Here is a 25,172-nt window from a genome sequence, read left to right as displayed (position 1 = left end):
CGACCCGCTCCGAATCTGGGCAGGCGCGGCAAAATTTAGGCCGCGGCTCCACCGGCGCGCGTAGGCCGCAGTCGGGTCCCGTGCTGTGCGGCTCCCAGGAAGGAGTATTGTGCGGCAGGCAGCAGCGGGGTTGTACAGAACCCCTCCGGTGATGGGGTATGCGGCTGGAGGGACTCAGGAGCAGCGGCAGGGGCCTTTTAAGCCGCGGGACCCCGGGAGCACCCATCAGTGATATTTTTTGATTGATTTTTGAACAATTTGCAATTACGTGTTCACTTTATTATTTGGGGTTTGGAGTTATTTAGCCTTTTATTTAGCAGCTCTCCAGTTTGCAATTCTGGTTGCTGGGGTCCAAATTGCCCTAGCAACCATGCACTAATTAGAATAAGAGACTGGATTAGAAGTAGGGTACTCAAGCACCTATGCCGTCTCATCCTACACTACGTATACAGAGTTCATTCCTGCTCAGTTTGTTATTTTGAAAAGAACATCTCTTTCTTCAAGGTAAAGAATCATTGGGATTTCATGGACTTGTGGTTTCAAAGTAAACTGGTCATTACATTTTTGACTGCAGCTTATTTACATTTCTAGCAGGGAGGATGCATAGCCAAGAAGTAAGAAAAACACAAATTAGAGAATGATACTAACCATTCAATTTCACCTTTATCAGACTTTTTGTGCAACATATTTTTCCAATGTTCATGAGTGGATTTGATCACTTCAAGAGCAAATTCCTGCAACATTTAGCAAATGTTAAAAAGCATACATGCAACTCAGAACAAATATTTAATATATTTGAATATGCCGTCAGTATGGTATAGTGTTGAAGGGATACAATTGTTCCAGGCATTCTGCATTGAAACAAAATCCATATTAACAGGACAGAAGTGAGAGCAGGCAACAGATAGTAAAAGATGATATCACAGCCACCATAAAACAGAGATAGAAACATCAAGAGCCAAGCATTAAGTCATTTAGCAATTAAAGGCAAGGAATCATCAGATACTGTCAGGATAATCCAACCATTTGAAATGAAGACACAGTGTTCTTCCAGATACAGATTCCTGGTAAGAGAAATAAATCACCATGTGTCACATGATGTTATAAATAAGCACCTACTTCACCTTGCCTGTTCCATACTTCACCCCACTGAGGACAAACAATTTTCATATGACCATCACACAAACTCAAACGTGTAATTAAGTCACATCTGATGAATCCATACCTATTGCATTCTATGATCCAACAGAAATAACTTTGTGCTGATTCATCAAAAAAGAATTCTTTGTGCAACCTTGCAATATATAAATGTGCAAATTGAAGATTTAAATCATGTATTCGGATCAGGTTAGGCTGTCACAGCAAGAACTGGTACTATTCTCTTGTGTTTTCCAATGACATCTTAGCAAGTGTTCATATGATCTCAGCGTTTAAGAGTTGGCCAGCTAAGTTTTTTTTGTGGTTAACTGATTATTCCTTTTCTTGTGAAAATAAAAACCTGAATCAAAATATGTAAGTGAAAAACTACACCTCGACATTTAAAGGGCACCAATCATAACTAAAATCATTTACTAAGTAAATACACTACACTATGTTTTAAAAATCTGAGTTTTTGAACTTTCACAGAATTGTTTGTATTATGTAAATGATCAGCTCACTATACCTTCTGCAAGATCTCCCCTATCTCCACTGCAGTTCTAGCCGAGGCAGTCATCTTGGATTTCACTGGCTCCTCCTACCTATATCTTCCCAGCTCAGAAATCTCACACATGCTCAGTTGAAATTCCTTGTTTGCTTAGCAACCTTTCTAAGCTATTTTCAAATCAGCCAAACCTCTGTGTTAGCTGCTGTTCAGTAGTGCTGTCACCTGCTGGAAGTTAGTGTGTGCCCTTCATTTTCATATTAAAATCACCAGCAGGGGACAAGATAGGGAAATCTCGTTATACTTCTAGTGGAGGAGTTTACTAAAACAAGGCATTCTGGGTAGAATACCAGTGCTACAATCTGAGCATGCTCCTGAAATTTGCATGCTATAGTCACTGTTATAGTCTCAGTAAGGACTCTCTCAGTGAAAGAACCCATTTGACAAAGTAAGGGATTTTTCAAAAAAAAAACAAAACATACATATATATATATATATATATATATATATATATATATATATATATATATATATATATATATATATATATATATATATATATATATATATATATATATATATATATATATATATATATATATATATATATATATATATATAGAGTTTGTATTTAGGTTGTACTGGTCAGATTGTTAATATGTGTTTGATTTTGGCTGTGATATGTGCCCTTTAAGAAATGGAAATATTTACACTTGGAAAAATATGATGTGACTTCACATGTACAAAATGGAATTAAATGATACAGTCAAAAGAATATTTCTATATTATTGAGGCTATAATATTACTTCTGTATCAAATAAATAGAATATCAAATGAATAGAATACCTGGCCTTTAAACTTTCCATTAAACCCAAACTGATTTTCAGGCTTCCCATCAGGGACTTTGTAAGTCCTAAGCCAATCAACAGTTGCTTCCAGATAGCCAGGTTTATGCTTTTTTACATCTTCTATGTCTGAAAGGCAATAAATGGACATAATCAGAAAAATGAAGATTGTTTAGTAAAGTAGGGCAGTAAATTATTAGTGAACATTAGCTTTTATGCTTAAAATAGTAGTGTATTTCCTGTTACATAATCCTAGGACAAGGATTCTGATTATTACCAGTAGTCACAGACCCAATGTGAAATCCAGTCTATAGCTCAGTGAGGAGCTCTCGGTATGAATACAGCAACATGCTGCTAGATAAAAAGCAGATATGTACATATGTATATAGGTGCCTGCACTCGAGGAAAATGGCTGTGTGAACCAGTAGCCTGTCCGCTGGGGATATCTAAAGCAGACAGGCTTCGATTTTGTGAGATATCGCATAAGTAAAGACTTGTGGATAATGCAAAACCTATTGGGTATGGCGAAGAGGGGTAAAAAACCTCTAACAGTCTCTACGCCATTACCGTTTGTGAAACTGTCACAGAGGTCAGCGCAGCAGATACAGACCCCTGCGTTGCAGGATACTAAAACTAAAAAAAACAATACAAATTAATTACCAAAATGGGGCCAGAAGGTGAGAAACCGTGTACAAAGCAGGATTTTGTGGAGCTACAGGACTATCTAGCGACAATGAAAAAAGATCTGCAAGTTAATTTCCAGCGAGGCCTAGCAGAGCTAGCGGTGGACAATACAGCGATCAAAATAGAACCAAACGACTAGACTCGACAGGAGGAGTTTACCGACACAACCACCAGGCTTGAAACAACAGTGCGGGACCTGCAATCAGAGATTAGATCACTGCAGGAAGCACATGAGGACCTTGAGAATAGATCCTGTAGATCCAATATAAGGGTGAAGGCTGTATCTGAGGACATCACAGACATAGAGGATTTTATGATTCAGTTCTTTAGCACACTGCTACCGTATATGCCGAGGCAAGAACTGCGAATGGAACAGATACACCGGGCAAAGCGGCAGAAGCCACGACCGGGTGAGCGTCTGAAAACACACTTCTTGCTGCACAAAACAGCAAGATTAATATAGAGGGATCAACACCTGAGCTCTATACTGATCTTTCTACTGATCCCCTTTTACTCTAGCTAAACGAAGGGAAATGCGGCATATTACACCTATTCTCAGAAAACATGGGGATCGCTATAGATGGGAATTCCCTTTCAAATTGCTTGTTACACTCAACTGAGCTACAACCTTTATTAGAACACCATCAGAAGGCCCATGCTGGCTGCAAAAGCTGGGACTGCAGGAAGCAGATGTTAATATAGACATGAACTAAATAATATGGTGTAGCGAGTCAATCTGGAAGTATAATACTACATAACCTTAGTGACATTATAATACCTTTATTCTGAATATCTGTAGAAGATATATGAAGGATATCCCACCAGGACTATGTGGTTCCAATGCCTACCCTATCTCGGCCTGACCCGATCACCCTCACAAATATATATCAGGGTTCGGGAATTGGGGAAAATCCTGATATTGTGTGAAAAAAAAGTTATTTTGTTTTTCTTCCCCTTTTTTTAGGGGTATTTAAGTATTTTTTATGATGTATATTTGTGTGTTAATTAGCGCAATTCACCACTATTATGAATATTTGCAATGGGTAATATTAAAGGTGACAGAAACAAAGGAGTCTAGTAGGAGTAATATAGTATATAACTAAAGTAAAGCGAAAATTAAGGGAATATGCCAATTAATGTAATCTCACATAATGTTAAAGGAAAACTATACCCCCAAAATGAATACTTAAGCAAGAGAAAGTTTATATCATATTAAGTGGCATTTTAAAGAATCTTATCAAGCTGGAATATATATTTAAGTAGATATTGCCCTTTTACATCTCTTGCCTTGAGCCACCATTTCATGATGGTCTGTGTGCTGCCTCAGAGATCACCTGACCAGAAATACTTCAACTGTAACTGTAACAGGAAGAAGTGTGGAAGCAAAAGACACAACTCTGTCTGTTAATTGGCTCATGTGACCTAACATACAGTACAGTGAATCCTACGATCCCAGGGGGCGGCCCTTATTTTTTAAAATGGCAATTTTCTATTTATGATTACCCAATGGCACAGACTACCAGAAAAGTATTTTATTATGAAAATGGTTTATTTACATGAAGCAGGGTTTTACACATGAGCTGTTTTATGCAATATCTTTTTATAGAGACCTACATTGTTTAGGGGGTAGTAAGACAAAACAGAGGCTCCAAAAGGATAAAAATAGCTAAAAACACTTAAAAACCCAATGGGTAATTCAGAGGAGGTAGTAATGAAGTTACCTCCTCCAAGCAGACACCAACGAAAGTGGTAATTTTCAATAATAGTTTATTCACAAAACAGTATTGCAACGCGTTTCGCAGGCATTTCCTGCTTCATCAGGCAATATGGAACGGGAGCAAAAACAACAGTGTCTTTGTATAAACACGCCAGGCGCCTCTGAGGCGTGTTTATACAAAGACACTGTTGTGTCTGCTTGGAGGAGGTAAGTTCATTACTACCTCCTCTGAATTACCCATTGGGTTTTTAAGTGTTTTTAGCGATTTTTATCCTTTTGGCGCCTCTGTTTTGTCTTACTACTATATCGAGTCCACCCCGAGTGGAGGGGTATCATCCCCTTTTTCTTCTTCTACAGAGAGCGACGTTTTAATCCTGAGTGGGGTCAGGATAATCTCCCCACCTGCCTATACAGTGGTTGCCTATCTGTAACCCTGGTTTGTGAGTATTAACTTGTTTACTCTACCATTACTCCCTGTAAAAAGATATTACACTATTGGGGATCTTGGTGTTCCTTTTTGTCTCCATTGTTTAGGGGGTATAGTTTTCCTTTAAGGGTCTTAATATACCACAAAAAAGAAGACAGGCATTAAGATATTATAAGGCTTCAAAGGGAGATATAATCATGATTCAAGAAACGCATTTCAAGAAAGGTTTAACTCCAAAATGGGGCGATAAAACGTACCCATTTGTTTTTCATGCAGCAGATAAAAGAAAGATAATTGGGGTGTCAATTTTGCTTCACTGTAAATTACATTTCCAGAGGTAAGAAGTGATCACAGATAAAGAGGGTCAGTATCTATTTCTAAAAGGAAAATTAAATACAAAAGAATGCCTTATTGGTAATGTTTATGCACCAAGTCATTCAGACGCACAATTTTATAGGAAACTATCAATGATACTAGATGCTAATTGGTGTCCCTTAGTAATTATAGCAGGAGATTTTAATACTATATATGATAAAATTTTCGATAGGTCCCCACCAGGGAAATTAGGGGATAACCACGCGAATAGACAGATTTATTGATCTTATGAAAGATCATTATCTGATAGATACATGACGAATGGCTAATCCCACAAATAGGGATTATACATTTTATTCCCACCCACATAAATCATATACTCAGATAGATTTTGTGTTGATTAATAAACCCTATATTGATAAAATATCTAACTCCCATATAGGGGAAATATCATGGTCTGACGATGCAATGGTGGTCCCTTCATTTGTGGATCTCTTCATGGAACGACCAGGGTTTTCTTGGCATCTGAATGAAATGCTGCTTTGTATTCCAGAGTGTAGCAATAGATATTAAAACATATTTTTTGGAAAATGATCTAGATGGAATCCCTATATCAACTTCATTTTCAAGCCCATAAGGCAGTTCTACGAGGGGTATTAATACAGTTAGCAGCAAAACGTAAAAGAAAAAGGCAGGAGAAAATAGATAACCTAAAAGAAAATCTATTAAGATATGAACTAGAGTACAAAAGGAAAAGAGAATAACATATATATGGTAAAGGCTAAGACTAAATTAAATCTGGTCTCTCGGAAGATACATGTAAAGCAATGTTATGGGTCAAACAAAAAATTTTTGAAAAAGCTAATAAACCCGATACTCTATTAGCTAGAAAGCTAAGAGGGTTATGGGAAACACAATCAATTGGTACTATTAAGACAAGAAGGGGGAATTGGTAAATGATCCAAAGGAAATAAAAAAAAGCATTTGTAGATTTTTAAACAGATTTATATAATTTGTTGCTACCCAAATTGATACACCACGATCAAGTAGGGTTTATCAATGATAACATCAGGAGAACAGTTAACTTAATGGATATAGTAAAAGAGACACCTACTATTGTGCTATTTTTAGATGCCGAAAAGGCGTTTGATCGGGTGGATTGGAGATACCTTTATGCAACACTTGAGACCTTTGGCATAAATGGCCCATTCTAAAATGCGATCAAACGCCTGTACAGAAAACCAATGGCTGAAGTTAAAACTAGTCATATAAAGTCTGGAGCTTTTGAAATTAAAAGTGGCACAAGACAGGGGTGTCCATTATAACCAATTTTGTTTGCCCTATGTATAGAGCCATTGGCACAAAAGATTAGACAAAATGTAGATATTACAGGTATAGAAATTGAAAAGGGTATGGCAACCTGAGGCTGTTAAATACCTGGGAGTAATGTTAACTAATAGATAACGGGATTTAAATCTGTTTAAATTATACACCCCTGATAAATAAGCTAAAGAAAGATTTGATTTCATGGGAAGGTTATAGTATATTGTGCCTGGGATGCATATATAGTGTGAAAATGAACGTTTTAGCAAAGAATTCTTTATTTGTTCAGAACAATGCCTACCAAATATCCCGGGACGGAATGTAGAGCTCTACAAAAAGCTATAGAAAAATTTATTTGGGCGGGAAAAAAAGCCAGAGTAGAAAGACCCAACAAAAAAACTAATTTAAAGGAGGTATGGGGGTTCCAGATTTGCTTTCTTTTTATAAAGCAGCTCAATTTGTACAAATACAGGGTCGGCATCTAAAGGAAGATAAACCAAGATGGGCTATATTAGAACAAGAATTACATAAAAAATTAAACCTGCCAGATTCCATGTGGAAACCCTATCTACCATCTGTGAGCAAGCAGGCTACGTCCTGTGTAGCTCATTCATTAAAATTATGGGCAACGTATAAGTGGAAAGATAAGATATGTAATCGAGGATCCCTATTGACACCTCTGTTTCAGAATGAGGATTTTCTACCAGGTACAATAACTATTGATTTTCGCTGGTGGATATCAAATGGCTTACTAAGAGTAGGGGACCTGGTTGAAGGAAATAAAGTTATAACATTTAACAACCTTAAATTAATATATGATATACCCATGCGAGAGTACTTTAGATATATGCAATTGTCACACTGGCTAAAAGAATTTATAAAAAAAGGGATGTAATGGCAATTAAACCAACTATGAATTGGAGTGTAAACTAGGACTAAAACGGAGGGGATCTATTTCACGCCTATTTGATCATTTTATCCATGAAGTTGATAAATTGCATCCAAGATTTCAGTCCAAATGGTGAGAAGATCTGGGAGGTCTAATAGAAAAGACATCTTGGAATAAAACGTATGAAAATCTCTCTAAAATTTCAATAAACACTATACTAAAGGAAAATTGTTTTAAAACCATAATGAGATGGTATATGACACCAGAGAAAATTCATAAAATGCAAAATGTGGTACCCCCCATATGCTTTAGGGGTTGTGGGCAAAAATGTACTTATATGCATATGTGGTGGGAGTGCCCACAAGTAAATAAAGTCTGGGAGTTGGTATTCCAGGAAATTAGTCTGATCTGTAAGACAAAGGTCCACCTGTGACCTAAAATTGCATTACTTAATTTAATAATAAACAATAAGGGCTATACTGAACATACAAAAATGCTGATAATGTTTTGGTTTGTTTTGGGGTTAGTCCCTAACTTACGTAGCGGTAAGGGGAAGGGAAAGATAAATAAGGGGGAAAAAAAAAGGAGATATTGTGCTTAAAGAATATTGTAAATCGCAACAATGTTTATGTATATCTGACAATGTATATTTATTGAGCAATAAAAAAAATTTACGGAAAAAAAAGCAGATATGTACAGCGGAGGAAACCAGGTCCATAATTTTGTATATCATACAAAACTGGGCATATTCTAGTCCTTTCCTCTCGCTCAAGAAGAACAGATTTATCCATGACTAATAACTATGCCACCTAGATTCCCACATTTTAATGAACACTGCCATTTTTGGCCTTATATGATGCTATTGGCCATGCTGCATGCGACAGCCTATCCATTTTGGCAACCATACAACACAAACAATGATTATGCGATTGCCCTTTAAGCAGTCTGGAAACCCTTAAAAGCAGTCATTCAAATAAATCCCAATTAAGATCCTGACTGCTCACAACCCCCTGCCCCCCCATAGGAATAAATTCAAATGATGCATTTGCTAGGAGAATGCTCTTTGCAGTCACTCATTAAGCCCAAAAAAGAAGAGAGTGGACCTTAATGCGGCCATTTTTGGACCCATAGGATTGACCATAGTTACACAGGATACCTTCATGCTTTAAAGGAACAGTAACATCAAAAAATGAAAGTGCTTTAAAGTTATACAAATTTAATGTAGTGTTGCCCTGCACTGGTAAAACTGCTGTGTTTACTTCAGAAACACTACTATTGTTTATATAAATAAGCTGCTGTGTAGCAATGGGGGCAGCCATTGAAAGTAGAAAAGGCTTAGGTTACACATCAGATAATAGATAAGCTCTGTAGAACACAATGGGGTTATATGTTATCCACTATTTAACCTTTTTACAATTTCTGCCATTGCTACATTAACAGCTTGTTTATATAAAACTATAGTTGTGTTCCTGAAGCAAACAGATCAGTTTTAACAGTGCAGAGCAACAGTATATAATATTAAATTACTTTAAAACACAACTTTTTTTGGTGTTACGATTCCTTTAAGCACCACATTTATTTAGTAATCTCAAAATGTAGCCTCCAACCCCGTGAAAGCAAATCCCCCTAACAAGCACTTGTATCAGCACTTGTCAGGTGACAGTAGCCTGGAAATGGGTCACTTGTATTTCGCTTGTATAAATGTAAAGCCAAGTTTATTAGGGCTGCTTTGTGCATTGGTTGCCATTTAAAGAAAAGGGGGGACACTAATGTACAAAACAGCTTGTGTCACAACACAGGACATAAAATATTTTAGTGCCAACATGCATTGAATAATTAAAATAAGGTTTGGCAACAAATGTTACAAGTAATTGATTTAAGGATCAATTAAGGTCTAATTTATTAGCTGCCAAACTGCCCAGTCCATGCTTATATATATATATATATTAATGATATACAGCTCAGGTGCATTCTAAAGCATGTAGTATATAAAAAGAAAACAAACCATTTACTGTTCCTTTAAGCACATGGTAATAATATAAATGTTACATTCTAAACATAACACTGCAGATGTTTCCAGTCAATGATGATCAAACATCATGAGAATGCAATAGGGCAGGCATGTCCAAAGTGCGGCCCGCGGGCCAATTGCGGCCCTTTAACAAATTTATACTGGCCCTCATCCTTCATCATGAAATTAATAATAATGCAGCCCGCCAGCATAGTTCGATCAGGAATCACGTAGATGTAGCAGTAATATTTGGGTACAGTAGTGAAATAATGTGCCACTTGGTCTATACTTCTGCCTGTGTGCTGAAGGTGTTAACAATAGACACGCACTCTCGCATATGTCTTTTAGTTTATTGTACTGGCACGTCACTACGTCTATTGCACCTTCAGCGCTAAAGAAGTATGTGAGAGCGGCGCGTCTCTACGTGCTAGTACATGTCTATTACTAACACCTTCAGCACACAGGCAGCAGTATAGACCAAGTGGCAGATCATTTCACTAATGTGCCCAAATATTACTGCTATGGCTACGCAATTCCTTGTTTAAATGAGTTAAATGATGTTAATGGTTCAAAGAATGTCGGGCTAAATGGTCGGCCCCCACACATTTTCACCTCCCCAAATCTGGCCCTTGTTGCAAAAAGTTTGGACACCCCTGCAATAGGGGCTCGAAACATTACAAGCCTATATTTTCTTTTAAGAATTGAAAGGCAATTTGGATCTCTATTTTTTTAGAATATAATAGTCTGAGAAATATTGCATGTATATGAACATACATAGTAAAGACTCTCAAACCACAAATCCATAGTTAAGAAGGAAATGTTTGTTTTTGTACATTTACAGAATTCAACCGGTCTTTACAACCCACCAATCATTAGCTATCCCAATAGACCTAAAAAAAGCTCCTGCAATACTGCTTTAAAAATCAGACCTTACCATTGAACTTCTCAGCATCAGGGTCATCAATATTGATTGCGATTACCTTCCAATCAGTCTCGCCTTCATCCACTAGAGCCAGAATCCCCAGAACCTTCACCTGTATAACATCACCCCTTGTGCAAACCTTCAGGGTACAAATTACAGAAGAGATTTAGATAAAGGCATTTCTAAGACAAGATGGCCATGAAATGTGTTTGTATCCTAGTCTAAAAATAACACACTTCTATGAAAACAATTTGACAATCATCCACTAGTTCTCTAATATAAATATTCTTTACAATGCATAATAAAATCCAAGGACAATTTTAATGAAGGCTCAGTATAATTCAGAATTTGTGAAGGGAAGATGTGTTTATTCTACGGAAATCTGATTGTATTTAAAAGCACCAAATAGCTATTTTTGTAAATGTAATGGTGGCTCATTAGAAACACAATGAAGAATGCTATTCATGGAGAATAAAGGAATGATTGACAGCATAGAAGCAGCAAAGCACATCTGTGTAGCTGGGGGTTGTGAGGTAGAAGATTCCTGCAAAATCTGAAAAGAAAGGTATACTTTTTTTTATTGGGATGAATACTTCACTGAGTGAGAATCAAAAAGACCTTATATCCGTTTAAATAAATGTAAATACTTAAAACTGTCTGAATGTGTGGTTATAATAACAGTGAAAAGAAAAAAAACATAACAGCATCACAATAAGCACACATTGTTCTATATTTTTCACCTGCAGCTATAGGAACATTGGCTGTATATCCTTGACCTGCAGTAAAGAGTGACTGAAGTTTATCAGAGCACAAGTAACATGACTGGGGGCAGCTGGAAACTGACAATATGTCTAGCAGCTCCATGTCAGATTTCAGAATTGAATATAAAAAAAAAAATCTCAGTGCAGAATACTGCTGGAGCAGCACTATTAACTGATAGTTAATAGTTGATAAAAACATGTTTTCCCATGACAGTTTCCCTTGAAACATTGTTAGTCTTGTACACAGAAACTGCAACAACCTTATGGGGTGACTGAAAGCTCTCAGCCTGAATGCAGAGCACATCCAACAGCAACCCCACCTTTTACAGAACACAACACTATTTTATCATTATTTTCCTCTTGGATCGTTTGTTTCTCAGCTTCTAAATTCTGCCTTAAATACAATTACATTATTTCACTCTCTGCATATAAACATTACATATTCTTTCATCTACTTCTGCTATTTACCCTTGGACATTGTTGCCCACTGTAGGGGTAAGGTGAATCCCTCTAACCTTAAATGTGGACTGAAAAATGAGCCTACAGTTAATGCGGAGATCAGGTGTATCTGAAGGGTAGCCACAGACCAAACAGGAGACTGGCTCATGTTCTGCATTCAGACAAGGGTTTGCCCCAAATTCACAATTTTGTTCTTCAACCGAATCTTCCATTCAGTTTATCCTAAATTCAGACTGCCACCCTTCACCCACAAACATTTGCTTTTACCCACAGGTGCATTTAATGCACATACAAGGTGTGGGGAAAGCATTTTAAAATATATGGGAACCCAACCTCAATTATTTTTTCTAGTTTTCTCTGCCAGTGTTTGTTTCACAGAGACAGGCACAGATAGTTCCATGCATTTTCTCCATGGGAGGAAATACACAGACAGAGAAAATATCTTGTCTTAAGTAAAAAAAAAAAAAAAAAAAAGGACAAACTAAACATCAAACAGCAGCCTTTCTGCTTTAATCATACAAAAAGTATATTAAAAGGGAAAACGTTTATTGCTCTGCATGTACAACAGCTAAAGAGCTGAGAGGAGTTAAAGAACATCAGAGTTATGATGGTCAAACACAGATAGGTGTTATCTGCCGATAAAGCCACTCACAACAAAGTCGGAGTTTATTAGCCCATTTACTCTGATAAAATGTCTGCCTCTCAAGACGATAGAGATTGCTCTGCCAGGCTTGAGAATCCCATCAGGGGAGTTCTGACAAATGTTTCAGCAAAGACAAGAAAATATTCACTTGTTGTTTAGATTCCTGCAGTGTATAGCATATCAAGGAGTATGTTTGCCAGTCAATGCCGATGGGCTGCCCATGGTGCAGTTTTGCATAAGAGTTCACTAGCTTACAAGACTTAAAAGTGCAGGGCAAGCCCCTGCAGCAAGCCTATCATAAGTCTTGTATGCTAGTGAAGTCTCATAATTGGAGGTTGCCGACCCCTCTATCACCGTGCACCAAGCCACTATCGATAGGTGTGTTAATGGTGTGCGAATGCTTCACTTGTTCATAGTGCAGTAATGGCTGACTTGTAGCATTATTTGTACTTTATCCTGTATTTAAACAATGGAAAGACATTTACTTAGCATCTAGTAATAACACTTTTATTTACATTTAATTACAAAGTCTGCACAAAATTACATTTTTTTTTAAAATAATTATTATCTATATGTAGATTTACTTTTGTTTTGAAGGGCCTGCTGACGAAGTAATGAATACAGGTAGGGGCAGGGATCCCCAACCTTTTGAACTTGTGAGTCACATTCAGATGTAAAAGGAGTTGGGGAGCAACACAAGCATGACAAATGTTCTTAGGAGTGCCAAATAAGTGGCCATTTGGTAGCCCCTATGTGGATTGTCAACCATTGAGGCTCTGTTTGGCAGTACAGCTGGTTTTTATACAACCAAAACTTGCCTCCAATCCTGGAATTCAATAATAAGCACCTGCTTTGAGGCCACTGAGAGCAACATCCAAGGAGTTGGTGAGCAACATGTTGCTCACGAGCTACTGGTTGGGGATCACTGCTCTAAGGCAATGGACACACCACAGCCTGCGTATTATTGCGGAATAGGGAGAAGTGGATCCACTCCGTGCCCCATCTCTGCTGATTTAAATTGTAACCTCCTGCATGTGCTCACACACAGCAGAGCAGCAGGAGTTTTGTCACTGTACTCAAATGGAAAAATGGTAAGTTAGAATTCCCCTATGCACCCGTCACTTTTTATCAAAGGTGAAACCCCCAATGAAAGGCAGACCATGCTCATAAACGCCAAAACGTGCAAGGCTCAAGCACTGAGCTCTGAAGTGGTCAGACTGCACAATAGGTAGGCGCTTGGCAACAGTGTTGATTGCACACTAAAAATATGAATTCTGTTTCAAAGAAACAATGTTTAGGAGCACCTCATAGAAAGAGAAGGAATAACATTTAATATGCCAATTCAAGTGAACAAATTGTGGGGATAATTGGCCTTTAAAATGATTTGTCCAACAACCAATGTTGTTATTTATTTAAGTTCAGCAACAATTAAAATGTTGCACAAGTTCATTATTAAACAAAAAAACAAAACAGAAACTAACTATTATAAGGAACAGAAATGTTCCAATACAATACACGAAATGCTACAGATCTCAAATAAGAACCTGGCTAGGCAGAGAAAAATTAAATGCAATACACATGCACACCTAATGGTGATCTTATAGAGCAGAAGAAAGCCAACCTTGGAGCCAATTTCACAGACATCTATTGGATCGTTGTCACCACAACACTTGGTATCATTGTCAATATGCTTGGGATCTTCCCAGGTCTGCAGAAGCAAATGGAGAACAGAAATACAATGTTATATACAGATCCCAAACAAAAAATGCAACTATTTCCGACAGGTATAAACAAATTAAGTAAAAGCAGTTATCTATCTATGCAGGGATACACAATCTGAAATACATGTTTACTAAGCTTATTTTTTCAATAGATGCACAATGCTAAAAAATTGCTAATATTTACATTTACTTATACCCTTACCGAATACAGATATCACAAAATGGAAATGCAATCACTACACTACAGTCCACAAGATTAGCTCACTTTCTGATGTCATTGGTGCAGTTTGACCCAAAGACCAAAGGGCTAGGCAGGAAGCCTCCTGTATGTATGGACATCTAACAAAAGCGAATCCTATAACTTTTGATGAGGCATAAACAAGAAATCACAATTTTACCTGTGGAAGGGCTCCATAATTCCATATGTAACCTTTGTGAGGAAAAATATTTGAAACATAGCGAAGCTTTCCTTTTTTGATGTCTTGTTTGATAGGGTTAAGAAGCTCTTTTGTTGCAATCTGAATAAGGAAGCAGAACAGACTGGTAAAATAGAAGCAAAACTAAAGTATGATGTTCTTAAAAGCTTAATGTGGATATCAGCAAGTTCTAGAAAATTATTCTAATGTAGAAATGTAAAAAAAAAAACAAGCTGGTTTAAATAAATAAGAAAAAAATACTTTGTGTTATATTGTTATTAGGTTGACAGCAATTATATAGCAAAAGGGGTACTAAACAAATAATTACCTCCATTTTAGCATTTGTCCAACGAGGTACCTCTACCACCATGTTAAACACATTCTTAAAAAATAAAGAAGGAAAAAGTTGAAGAAACACATTTGCCAGTACTATACTGAATGCTTGGGACTGGGGTTCCAAGATAAGGGGTCTCACTATCCGTCACCTTTCACTCCTTTGGTCAGTGTTGGACCAGCCTCCTAGAGCCCATGAGAGAACAAAATTTAGGGCCTACTCTAATAAAAAATATATGAATTTCGAAAGTATAATATAAGAATTAGCACTGGCCTTCCATACATAAACCTAATTGGAGCTCTATTCTTCACTTGAAGCAGAGTAGGAAATGCCATCAGAAAAAAATATTCCATATGCCAAATAAAAATTAATTACAAATCCAGAATGCTCGGGACCTGGGATTTTTGGGAATCTTTCCGTAATTAGGATCTCCATACTACCTTAAAAAATAAAATAGTTCAAATAATTTCATAATTCCAATAGAGATATGAAACTACTGGCAATTTCCTTTTAAGCAAATTAATTTTTGCTTGGCAAGAAGCCTCTTAAAATATTTAGCATTTAAAAAGTGATGTTCATTTTAGTTTACACTTTCAATTACCTCTGTATATATTGTATAATGATGTATTAATGTATTGTATTCATTATATTCTGACTGTATTGCACAGAGCTTGTATATACACAAGCTTCACTATAAATATATTGATAGTTACAATTACATTAAGCAATGCAAAGTTGTCACATATCTATGCAGAATTTCAGCAAAGCAGATTAGAATAAAGTTGGGTAGGTCCAGACTTCATTGCCAATTTTAAGCCACAATTATTAGCATATGAAATATACTCTACAAAGAGATTGCTTAGGGAATGGATAAGAATGAATGTATTTGCCTTTGGCTGCTGCCCATTCACTGTGGGGACTCAATTGACAGAGAATGCCTATTGTCATATGAAGGCATGCTTTAGCATCCTGGTTATGCTTTTTTTCAGGGAGGGGAGCTGCACTGCTAAGAATTGTATCTCCTGCCCTAACTAAAAATCCCAAAAACTGGTGGGCTGGATAATGTACCAGCTTAAAGAACTAAACCCTAAAAATTAATATGGTTAAAAATGCAACATTTTATATACTGAACTTACTGCACCAGCCTAAATTGTAGCTTCTCAATAGCAGCAATGATCGAGGACTTCAAACTTGTCACAAGGGGGTCACCATCTAGGAAAGTGTATGCTAAACTCACATGCTCAGTGAGCAGCTGTTGAGAAGCTAAGCTTAGAGGTCGTTGCAAATTATAAAGCATAAAATGAGGTTGGTCTGTAATATAAGCTGATGCTACAGGGCTGATTATTAAATTCTGATGCTAATTGCACTGGTTTCTGTGCTGACATTTACCAGTAATCTGTATTGATTACTAATCAGCCTTATCTTGTGACATGAATATTCTATGTGTACTGTTTATTTTGAGCTGGTCCCTAAGCTCAGTAAGTGACAGCAAAACAGAGCATGTGCAGTGAATCAGCAGAAAAAAAGATGGGGCATTTTGGAGGCACAGATCTTGCCTGCTAAAGGGCTGTGGTTGCATTGGGCTGGTACAGAATCCCAGAACATAATGTACAACATTTGTAGCCTACTTCTTTAGTTGAGATTTAGTTCTCCTTTAATGACCTGCCATGCTTTTCAACAGCCAAAACAGGGGTTAATATGCCAAGGCTTTAAATAAATAGTCTAGGTACTGTATAACTGTAATCGATTTTCATGATTAAACATGGTGTGCAACAAGGAGGTCACTATTAGCTGCTACACAGTGCTACATGTATTGAACAGAGCATGAAGGGAAGGCACACACAATCATTACGGCTGACCACGAGTGCTAATGATTGCCATTATATGTAGGAAGCACATTAGTGCCAGACTCTAGAGAAAAGAAATGCTTAAGTGTACCTTATCCCAATTAGTCTTTGATTTCTTCGCTGGCACATCACTGTCCTGGATAAACAGAAACTTGTATTAAAGGTCATTTGATAGGAGGCATGGAACAGGTATAAATTAACATAGCCATGAAAATGGCACGTGGTCCTTTAGCATTACAGGCTTTTTCTCTAAAGCTCACTGCATTTTCCAGGTCATGTTATGGTTCTTTTTTTTATCAACACTTCCCAAAGGAATTCTAATGTAGAAATCTCTAATATAAAGCGGCCTAGATACTGCAGCCATATCCATACAGAAATGATCTTTTGGCAAGACAGCTTGCACTATGGGACATATTGGGTTGGTCCAATATTTGGCTATACCAGTAATATAAAGTAGCAATAAAAATAAATGTGTAGCTTTACAGAAAATTTGTTTTTTTTAGATAGGGTCACTTGAAAAGCTGGAAAGAATCAGAAAGCTGATTTTTATTTGAAAAGCTGGAAACAATCAGAAGAAGGCAAATAATTCTAAAACAATAAAAATAAATAATAAAGGCCTGTTTAAAAGTTGCTTAGTAGTGGCCATTCCATAACACACTAAAAGTTAATGTAAAGTGAAGCACCCCTTTAACATTTGCCCATTGGGTTACATGCACCCTGGAATGATACTAGGATAATGTAATAAACAGTCTAAAGTCTGACCACATCTAGTAACTCACAGCAACAATTGGATGTTTGGCTAGAGTAGCATTTATTGGAACAGTAAATACCACAGGCAGATTGGTTGGTATTGGTTACTAGACAAGTAGCAAATGTAAAGGAAAACTAGATCCCCTAACAAAAACGGCTCAGGTATAAAAGCCTGCTTAATGTAAATAAACCATTTTCATTAGAATATATTTTTTAGTAGTATGTGCCATTGGGTACTAAATAGAAAATTGCCATTTTAAACAATAAGGCCGCCCCCTGGGATCCTAGGATTCATGGTGCACACAAACAAATCATACATGTTAGGACACATGAGCCAATTAACAGACAGAGTTCTGTCTTTTGCTTCCACACTTCTTCCTGTTAGAGTTAGAGCTGCAGTATTTCTGGTCAGGTGATCTTTGAGGCAGCACAAGGAATATCATAAAATGGGGGCTCATGGGAAAAGATGTACCGTATATACTCGCGTATAAGCCGAGTTTTTCAGCACCCAAAATGTGCTGAAAAACTCGACCTCGGCTTATACGCGGGTCATACGCCAATCCCTCACCGGATCCCTCACCTCCCTCTCCCATATATACTCCGTATATACGCCAATCCCTCACCGGATCCCTCACCTCCCTCTCCCATAGCGCATCAGGACTCTGTGACTGACTGTCACGATCGCCGCCCGGAGCAGGTCCAGGAGCTCCGGGCGGCGCGTCCTTCCCTGCCGGCGTCCTTCCAAAATGGCGGCGCCCATGGCCGCCACGTGGGTAGAGGCGCCGGCGCCGCTACCCACGTGGCGGCCATGGGCGCCGCCATTTTGGGAGCGACGCCGGCAGGGAAGGACGCGCCGCCCGGAGCTCCTGGACCTGCTCCGGGCGGCGATCGTGACAGTCAGTCACAGAGTCCTGATGCGCTATGGGAGAGGGAGGTGAGGGATTGGCGTATATACGGAGTATATACGGTATTTGAAAGAAAATAACCCCTACTTTCAGCACCTGGGTGTGTCATTAGTAACTCCTCACTTCATTGATATTCATAGGCTCACAAAATGGGGTGTGGGGACCAGGGCCCTTTTGTATAAAGTGTTGTGTTATTTCCCAGCACCCACTGCTAGCCCTGTATTCTATATGGATTATCTTCTCCCTACAGGAACCAGCATGGCAGCACCAACTGCTAAACAGGGGCTTATTTATAATAATGGGATTATTGGACCCCCTTCCCCCATCCAGGCCATATTCTCCTAGAAGAGTTTGTGACCAAAATAAGCAGAGGAATTTCAAAGCTCTTGCTGCGGACTGTAAACATTTACATGTGTCCTGCACACTGTTGGGGCCGCAGAAGGAGCCTCGTATGTAGTTGCTGCATCTTTCCATCTCTCTGCCCCTGGTTGAGTTATAAGTTATTTTACTGTGACTGGTGTGCTTACAATTTTTTTTTTTTAAACTGTGGGCAGGCCTACCTTTCATTGTTATTCAGTGGGTGCAGGTACAGATTGATTTTCAATCAGCCCCTAGGCTTATACACGAGTCAATAAATTTTTCCAGTTTTCTTAGGTAAATTAGGTACCTCGGCTTATACACGAGTATATACGGTAAAAGGGCAATAATTACTTAAACATTTATACCAGTTTAGTAAGATTTAATTTGATATAAACTTGGTTTATTCATTTTAGGGATATAGTTTTTCCTTAAGGCTAGCGCCACATGAAGGCTAAATTGGCCTGCTCATATACGCAGGCCAAAAATTATCCCTTACACAGGCATTAGCCTCCTTATGCCTGCACCCAAAATCGGTGTGTCAGCTCGGTATCAGGCACACACAGCTGATTTCAGCAGAGAAACGTGAGTCTTTGCATTTTCACACTGAAATCAACTATGTGCCATCTCTGATGAAACAGAGACTAAACTCCTAGAGTGAGACTTGGCAAATAGAAGAACACAGCATTCAAAGCCCATTCAAAGCCCACAATGCTCCCCCTCAAAAAAGTCCAAATAAGCTTAATTAGCTTCTTCATACATGACAATATGTGACCCTATTTTTAAGCCTCTTGGAACCTGACACCTCTCATAAATAGTCATGAGGTGAAAACATTGTATTTGACAAATTTTTCTCAGTTTAGTAAATTTTCGGCAAAATTAAATGGGTCAGATTCCCCCATCACTACTCATAAATTATTCATCACTGAGCAAGACTACAGTAATTATAAGGCAGTTGTAGTCAATAGCATTTTGTCACCAATCATAACAGTTCAATCATATAAAATCAAGATATATTTTATATATATATATATATACCTGTTCAGCTCTTGCATGCAGAGGGATGTCATGAAATGGTGAAATGAATTTGCCATCTGTATTCTCTGAAAAGCACAAATGTAAAAAATATATTAGAAAATTCAACAATATAAACATACAGGCATGTTAAAAAAACAAATTGCTTATCTTTAATCTGTCATGTAAATGTGGGCCCTATAGGTCTACGAAAAACAGAGCAGAGATTTTGTTAGAAAACAAATGACAACAAAATGCATGTATCATTTGAAAAAATTTAATTATTTTATTAAAGAAAAAGGAAATGTCATTTACACTTGGGGGGGGGCAAAAGTTAGGGACCCCTAAGTGTATTTTCCGCCCGGGGTGTCAGGTAAGTAAATACAATCACTTGGGGGTGTCTAACTTTTGGCACCCCCAAGTGTAACAACATTTTCCTTCTCTTTTAAAATGGAGTGTATGGGAGATTGCCTTTCAGTAATTTGTTGCTATTTGGATAAAACAAGTTTTTGGATATCTGATTCCACACCTGTATAAGTAGGAATCTCAGCTTTATCAAGGACAGATCATGTCAAACTAACTGCTTTCTTAACTAAGATTGTGTGGTCTTGGTGATGTTTTAGTACAACATTGGCTAAGGGATTGTTTAGAGAGGATGGTTTTAAAAATTACTGTCTCTGCTTGGTGGAATATGCTTAGTGGTGTGCATTTGGACATCTTCAAATTGCCTGGGGAGACTTCCTTTAACTACCATACTTAAAGGAATAGAAACACAAAAAAAAGTATTTAAAGGGATACTGTCATGGGAAAAAATGTTTTTTCAAAATGAATCAGTTAATAGTGCTGCTCCAGCAGAATTCTGCACTGAAATTAATTTCTCAAAAGAGCAAACAGATTTTTTTTATATTCAATTTTGAAATCTTACATGGGGCTAGACATATTGTCAATTTCCCAGCTGCCCCAAGTCATGTGACTTGTTCTCTGATAAACTTCAATCACTCTTTACTGCTGTACTGCAAGTTGGAGTGATATCACCCCCTCCCTTTCCCCCCAGCAGCCTAACAACAAAACAATGGGAAGGTAACCAGATAACCGCTGCCTGGTAGATCTAAGAACAACACTCAATAGTAAAAACCCATGTCCCACTGAGACACATTCAGTTACATTGAGAAGGACAAACAGCAGCCTGCCAGAAAGCATTTCTCTCCTAAAGTGGAGGCACAAGTCACATGACCAGGGGCAGCTGGGAAATTGACAAAATGTCTAGCCCCATGTCAGATTTCAAAATTGAATATAAAAAAATCTGTTTGCTCTTTTGAGAAATGGATTTCAGTGCAGAATTCTGCTGGAGTAGCACGATTAACTAATGTGTTTTGAAAAAAAAACATGTTTTCCGATGACAGGATCCCTTTAAAGTAATAAAAATATAATGTACTGTTGCCCTACACTAGTAAAATTGGTGTGCTTGCTTCAGAAACTCTACTATAATTATAACAAGCTGCTGTATAGCCATGGGGCTTCCGTCCAGTTTCTGAAGCAAACAACAGTTGTACCAGAGCAGGGCAACACTACATTATAGTGTCATTACAATTTTTTGGTGTTACTGTGTCTTTAAAACACAAAATGCAGACACAGAAAGGAGGAATAGCTGACAAACTAAATTACTTTTTAATTTGCCATTAAAAAATATATACAGGTATGGGATCCGTTATCCAGAAAGCTAAGAATTACGGAAAGGCCATCTCCCGTTATCCAAATTTTTAAAAATGTACTTGATCCAAACTAAGATAATATTTAAAGTGGACCTGTCACCTACACATAAAAAGCTGCATAATGAATGTCCTTTGCAAATTAAATATGGAACACTAATTATTTTTTTTATTAAAACATCCATTCCTGTTATAAAGGTGTTTAAATATATGAACTGTCAATAAAATATTACCTGCCCCGCCTCTATGCCCGAGGCATAGAGGAGGGGCAGTCAATTACTTTCACTTTCCATTATGCACTTTCTAGATGCCACTGCTCTCCTCACATTCCCCCTTCCCTCCTCAGGTTCTATAATTGTGCATGGCAGTTCACATGGACATTAGGTCCCCCATGCTCGTGCATACACAAAATTTTGAAGTGATACACAATTTCCCTTAATAACTGTGTCCACAAAATGGCAGCTGCCTGATTGCTGTGAATGTATAATTCCAAGGCAGAAGGAAACTAAATTTAATTAATAAATACAGTGTAAGTAAAGTTTATTTTGCTCAACTAACATGATAGAAAATAATTTGGAATTATTTCTTAGGGTGACAGGTCCCCTTTAATCCTTATTGGAAGCAATCCCAGCTTACTTGGTTTATTTAACAGCTTTTTGGGTTTATTTAAGGTTTACATGATTTTCTAGTAGACTTAAGGTACAAAGATCCAAATTACAGATTCATTATCCAGAAAACCCAGGTCCAGAACATTCTGGATAACAGGCCCCATATTTGGATTGAACTACCAGAATAGCATAAGCAAATTAGTGCTGCAAAACAATACCAGTGATATACTGACATCTACAGCTAGATACCCAGATACACAATACCCAGATAGAGAACCAGGCTCTATCTAAGCAACATGGTAATTCTTATCCATGGTTAATTGTGCCATCCAGGCACAGACTGGCAATATATGGATTCTAAGAAATGCCAATAGGGCTGTTGTAAGATGCCAAAGACAGTCGCTATTTTGGAGCTGGTAGGGGCAGCAGTTTATGTAAAATGTGCCTCCTGCTGCCCCGTCTCAAGTGCTTATCTCTCCTAAGCAGGGGGTCTGGGGGCCATATTGCTAGTGCAGAGAGTGAAATTTCACTTTCTTGCACAAGAAGAGTTGAACTTCTGGTTTAAAGCTTATTTTGCCACCCCTTGTCACTTGCTCAGCGCTGCTGCCTGAGGTGAGTTTTTCAAGTTGCCTTACTGGTGCAGTGCCCCTGGGAAGAGGGCTGTTTGGGCCTCTGTGTGCTTAAAATCCCTATTTTGAATCCCCGCCTGGACCTGATGCCATATGTAATTGTGGTAAGTAATACTCTTTGCAACAGATTTCCTAATTTCTACTAAAGCATGTGCTGCAAAGTTAAAAAAAAAAAAAACTGTCCTACTAAGTGGCATAAATTGACGTTGGCATGAATAATAATATGCCAGTTATCAGCAGCATTAAAAGATAAGGCAAAATGACAAGCACTACTACAACTATTTTGGAACAAACTAATTGTACATAGCAGAAAAGGAATAGAATTCACTGCATGGCTTAAAGGGGACCCGTCAACCCAAAAAAATAATCCAAATCTTATTTTATCACATTAGTCAAGCAAAATTAACTTTAATTACACTATATAAATTATTTGAATCTTTTTTCCTTCAGTCTGGGAATTCATAATTATAGCAAGCAGGCAGGAGCCATTTTGTGGACACTGTTATTAAGACAAGCCTTGCATCATCTCAGAATCTTGTTTGTGCACCAGCATGGGGGACCCGATGTCCATTCCCCATGCACTGGCTACACAATTAAATGGTAAAGAGAGAGGGGGAATGTGAGGAGAGCCGTGACATCTAGGAAGTGCTGAATGGAAAGTGAAAGAAATTGTCTGCCCCGCCTCTATGGAGGGGCAGAAAATATTTGATTGACAGCTGAGATTTTTAAATGACTTTACATGACACTGTACTTCCTACTGTAAAGAGCAATGACAAAGTCAAAAACAGAAGCTAAATTTGAAGAAAGCACAGTTAAATTATGTTATATGTGCCAGCAGAGACTAATACTCACACAATTACCCTAGTCAACAGTATGCACATTAAACTGGCAGAGGAACGAGGCTCTCTCCCCAAATTAAACTTGAATTGGCCAGAAAGGCACTGCCGTAACCTTCTACAGGGAGGCCAGCTCCCAGTTTGGGAACCACAGCATTTAAATGATTTAATGGAACTAGGGGTCATCCGAAGTTGCCTAGTGAGGAAACTTCGGGCGACTTTGGAAAACGAATCACCGCGTGTGATTAGCTCCAACGATTTTTAATTTTAGCCAGCACAGAGTGAGGGAAGGCGTTTGGGGAGATTGGTCGTTGCAAAGATGAGGCGATAAGTTGCCAGGTGACTAAATCTCCCTAAAACGCCCAGTGTGGCCTGACCCTAAGGCACAAAACTTAGGGCACCAGGCACGTACCACATAAGCAGCCTACCCCTAGTCCGCCACTGAAAAGGGAAACGAACGTGCGTCCCCCTTTGCGCAAGTTTTTTTTTTGCAAACAAGACATTCACCATTTATTATTTTCAACATATCTATCTATATATACAGCCCAATGAATAGCTGCAGCAGTCGTAGAATCTAGATTTGAGAATGGGGATGACCTTGAACACATGATACATAAAAACAGTCCGCTCAGATAAAGAAGTGCTTAAAAGCACATGTAACCTTCACCTACAGTAGCCAGCTTCCCAGACTGCACTCCCCTGCCGGACAGTGGTAGAGCCCGTCAGTACACTGCGGTCATAAGACTGCCAGTTCCATTCTCACTCAGCAAGGGGTATCTTATTTTCCTACAATCCCAGAGAGCGAAGCTGCGCTACTTACTGAAGTAAAGCCTATAGTCAGTGGTATTTGGCCGCCCCCTTTCCTCTACTCTGTAGCCTTGCATGCTCATCCAGCGTGGGGAAGCCACAGGCCTTCCGGAGCAGTGCGTCAGGGTAGATCGGCAAAGCCTGAGGGAGCCACGGCATAGTGACAGCATGTTCACGTTATATGCCCTGCCCTCCTCTGCGGCCTAGACAGCTGTAATAGCAGCTGCCTCGCTCTGATCCTACACTGCCATCTACACGCTGAAACGCAGCACGACACTGTTACCTTTAGAAGATGGCCGCTGGTGGGAGGCATAACCTATGGCCATAGAAAATGGCTGACCGACATGGGCTGAGCACTCTTTCATTTGCTACCGCCTAATATTTGCACGCGAACATGTATATTCCTTGATAAAAGGAAATAGTATTAAGAATCCCGCTAGTTTCTAGCTGTGCAATACCTTTGCCTCTGGCAGCACATCACGTGCAATTAGACCAGGATTTTGTAACCTGCTTCACGGTGGCCACATATCAGTTGTGCAGTTAGTTGTATTACAATGGACTCCTAATAGGACAGATTATCATGTAGTCAGGAAGATATCAG

The 25,172-nt window shown here is 38.4% G+C and overlaps 1 protein-coding gene across 3 annotated transcripts in view; it reads right to left on the bottom strand.

Moving 5' to 3' along the window:
• Positions 1-24,957, bottom strand: part of ppa1.S (pyrophosphatase (inorganic) 1 S homeolog) — a 35,745-nt gene extending 10,788 nt beyond the window's left edge. The window contains exons 1-9 of one of the 3 annotated variants that reach the window (XM_018236099.2): positions 24,855-24,957; positions 20,007-20,071; positions 17,048-17,092; positions 15,104-15,157; positions 14,758-14,877; positions 14,260-14,346; positions 10,788-10,914; positions 2,489-2,616; positions 649-734 (exon numbers count right to left, since the gene is read on the bottom strand). In XM_018236099.2, coding sequence (XP_018091588.1) covers positions 649-734; positions 2,489-2,616; positions 10,788-10,914; positions 14,260-14,346; positions 14,758-14,877; positions 15,104-15,157; positions 17,048-17,092; positions 20,007-20,071; positions 24,855-24,936 — 794 coding nt within the window. In that variant the 5' untranslated portion in view covers positions 24,937-24,957. 3 annotated transcript variants of the gene reach the window in all.
• Between the last annotated feature and the right edge of the window lie 215 nt (positions 24,958-25,172).

This window comes from Xenopus laevis, chromosome 1S (genome assembly GCF_017654675.1).
Source record: "Xenopus laevis strain J_2021 chromosome 1S, Xenopus_laevis_v10.1, whole genome shotgun sequence".
In the NCBI taxonomy this organism is placed as follows: Eukaryota; Metazoa; Chordata; class Amphibia; order Anura; family Pipidae; genus Xenopus; species Xenopus laevis.
Note: the sequence above shows the minus strand (reverse complement) of the source record. Positions and strands in the feature narration are given on the sequence as shown.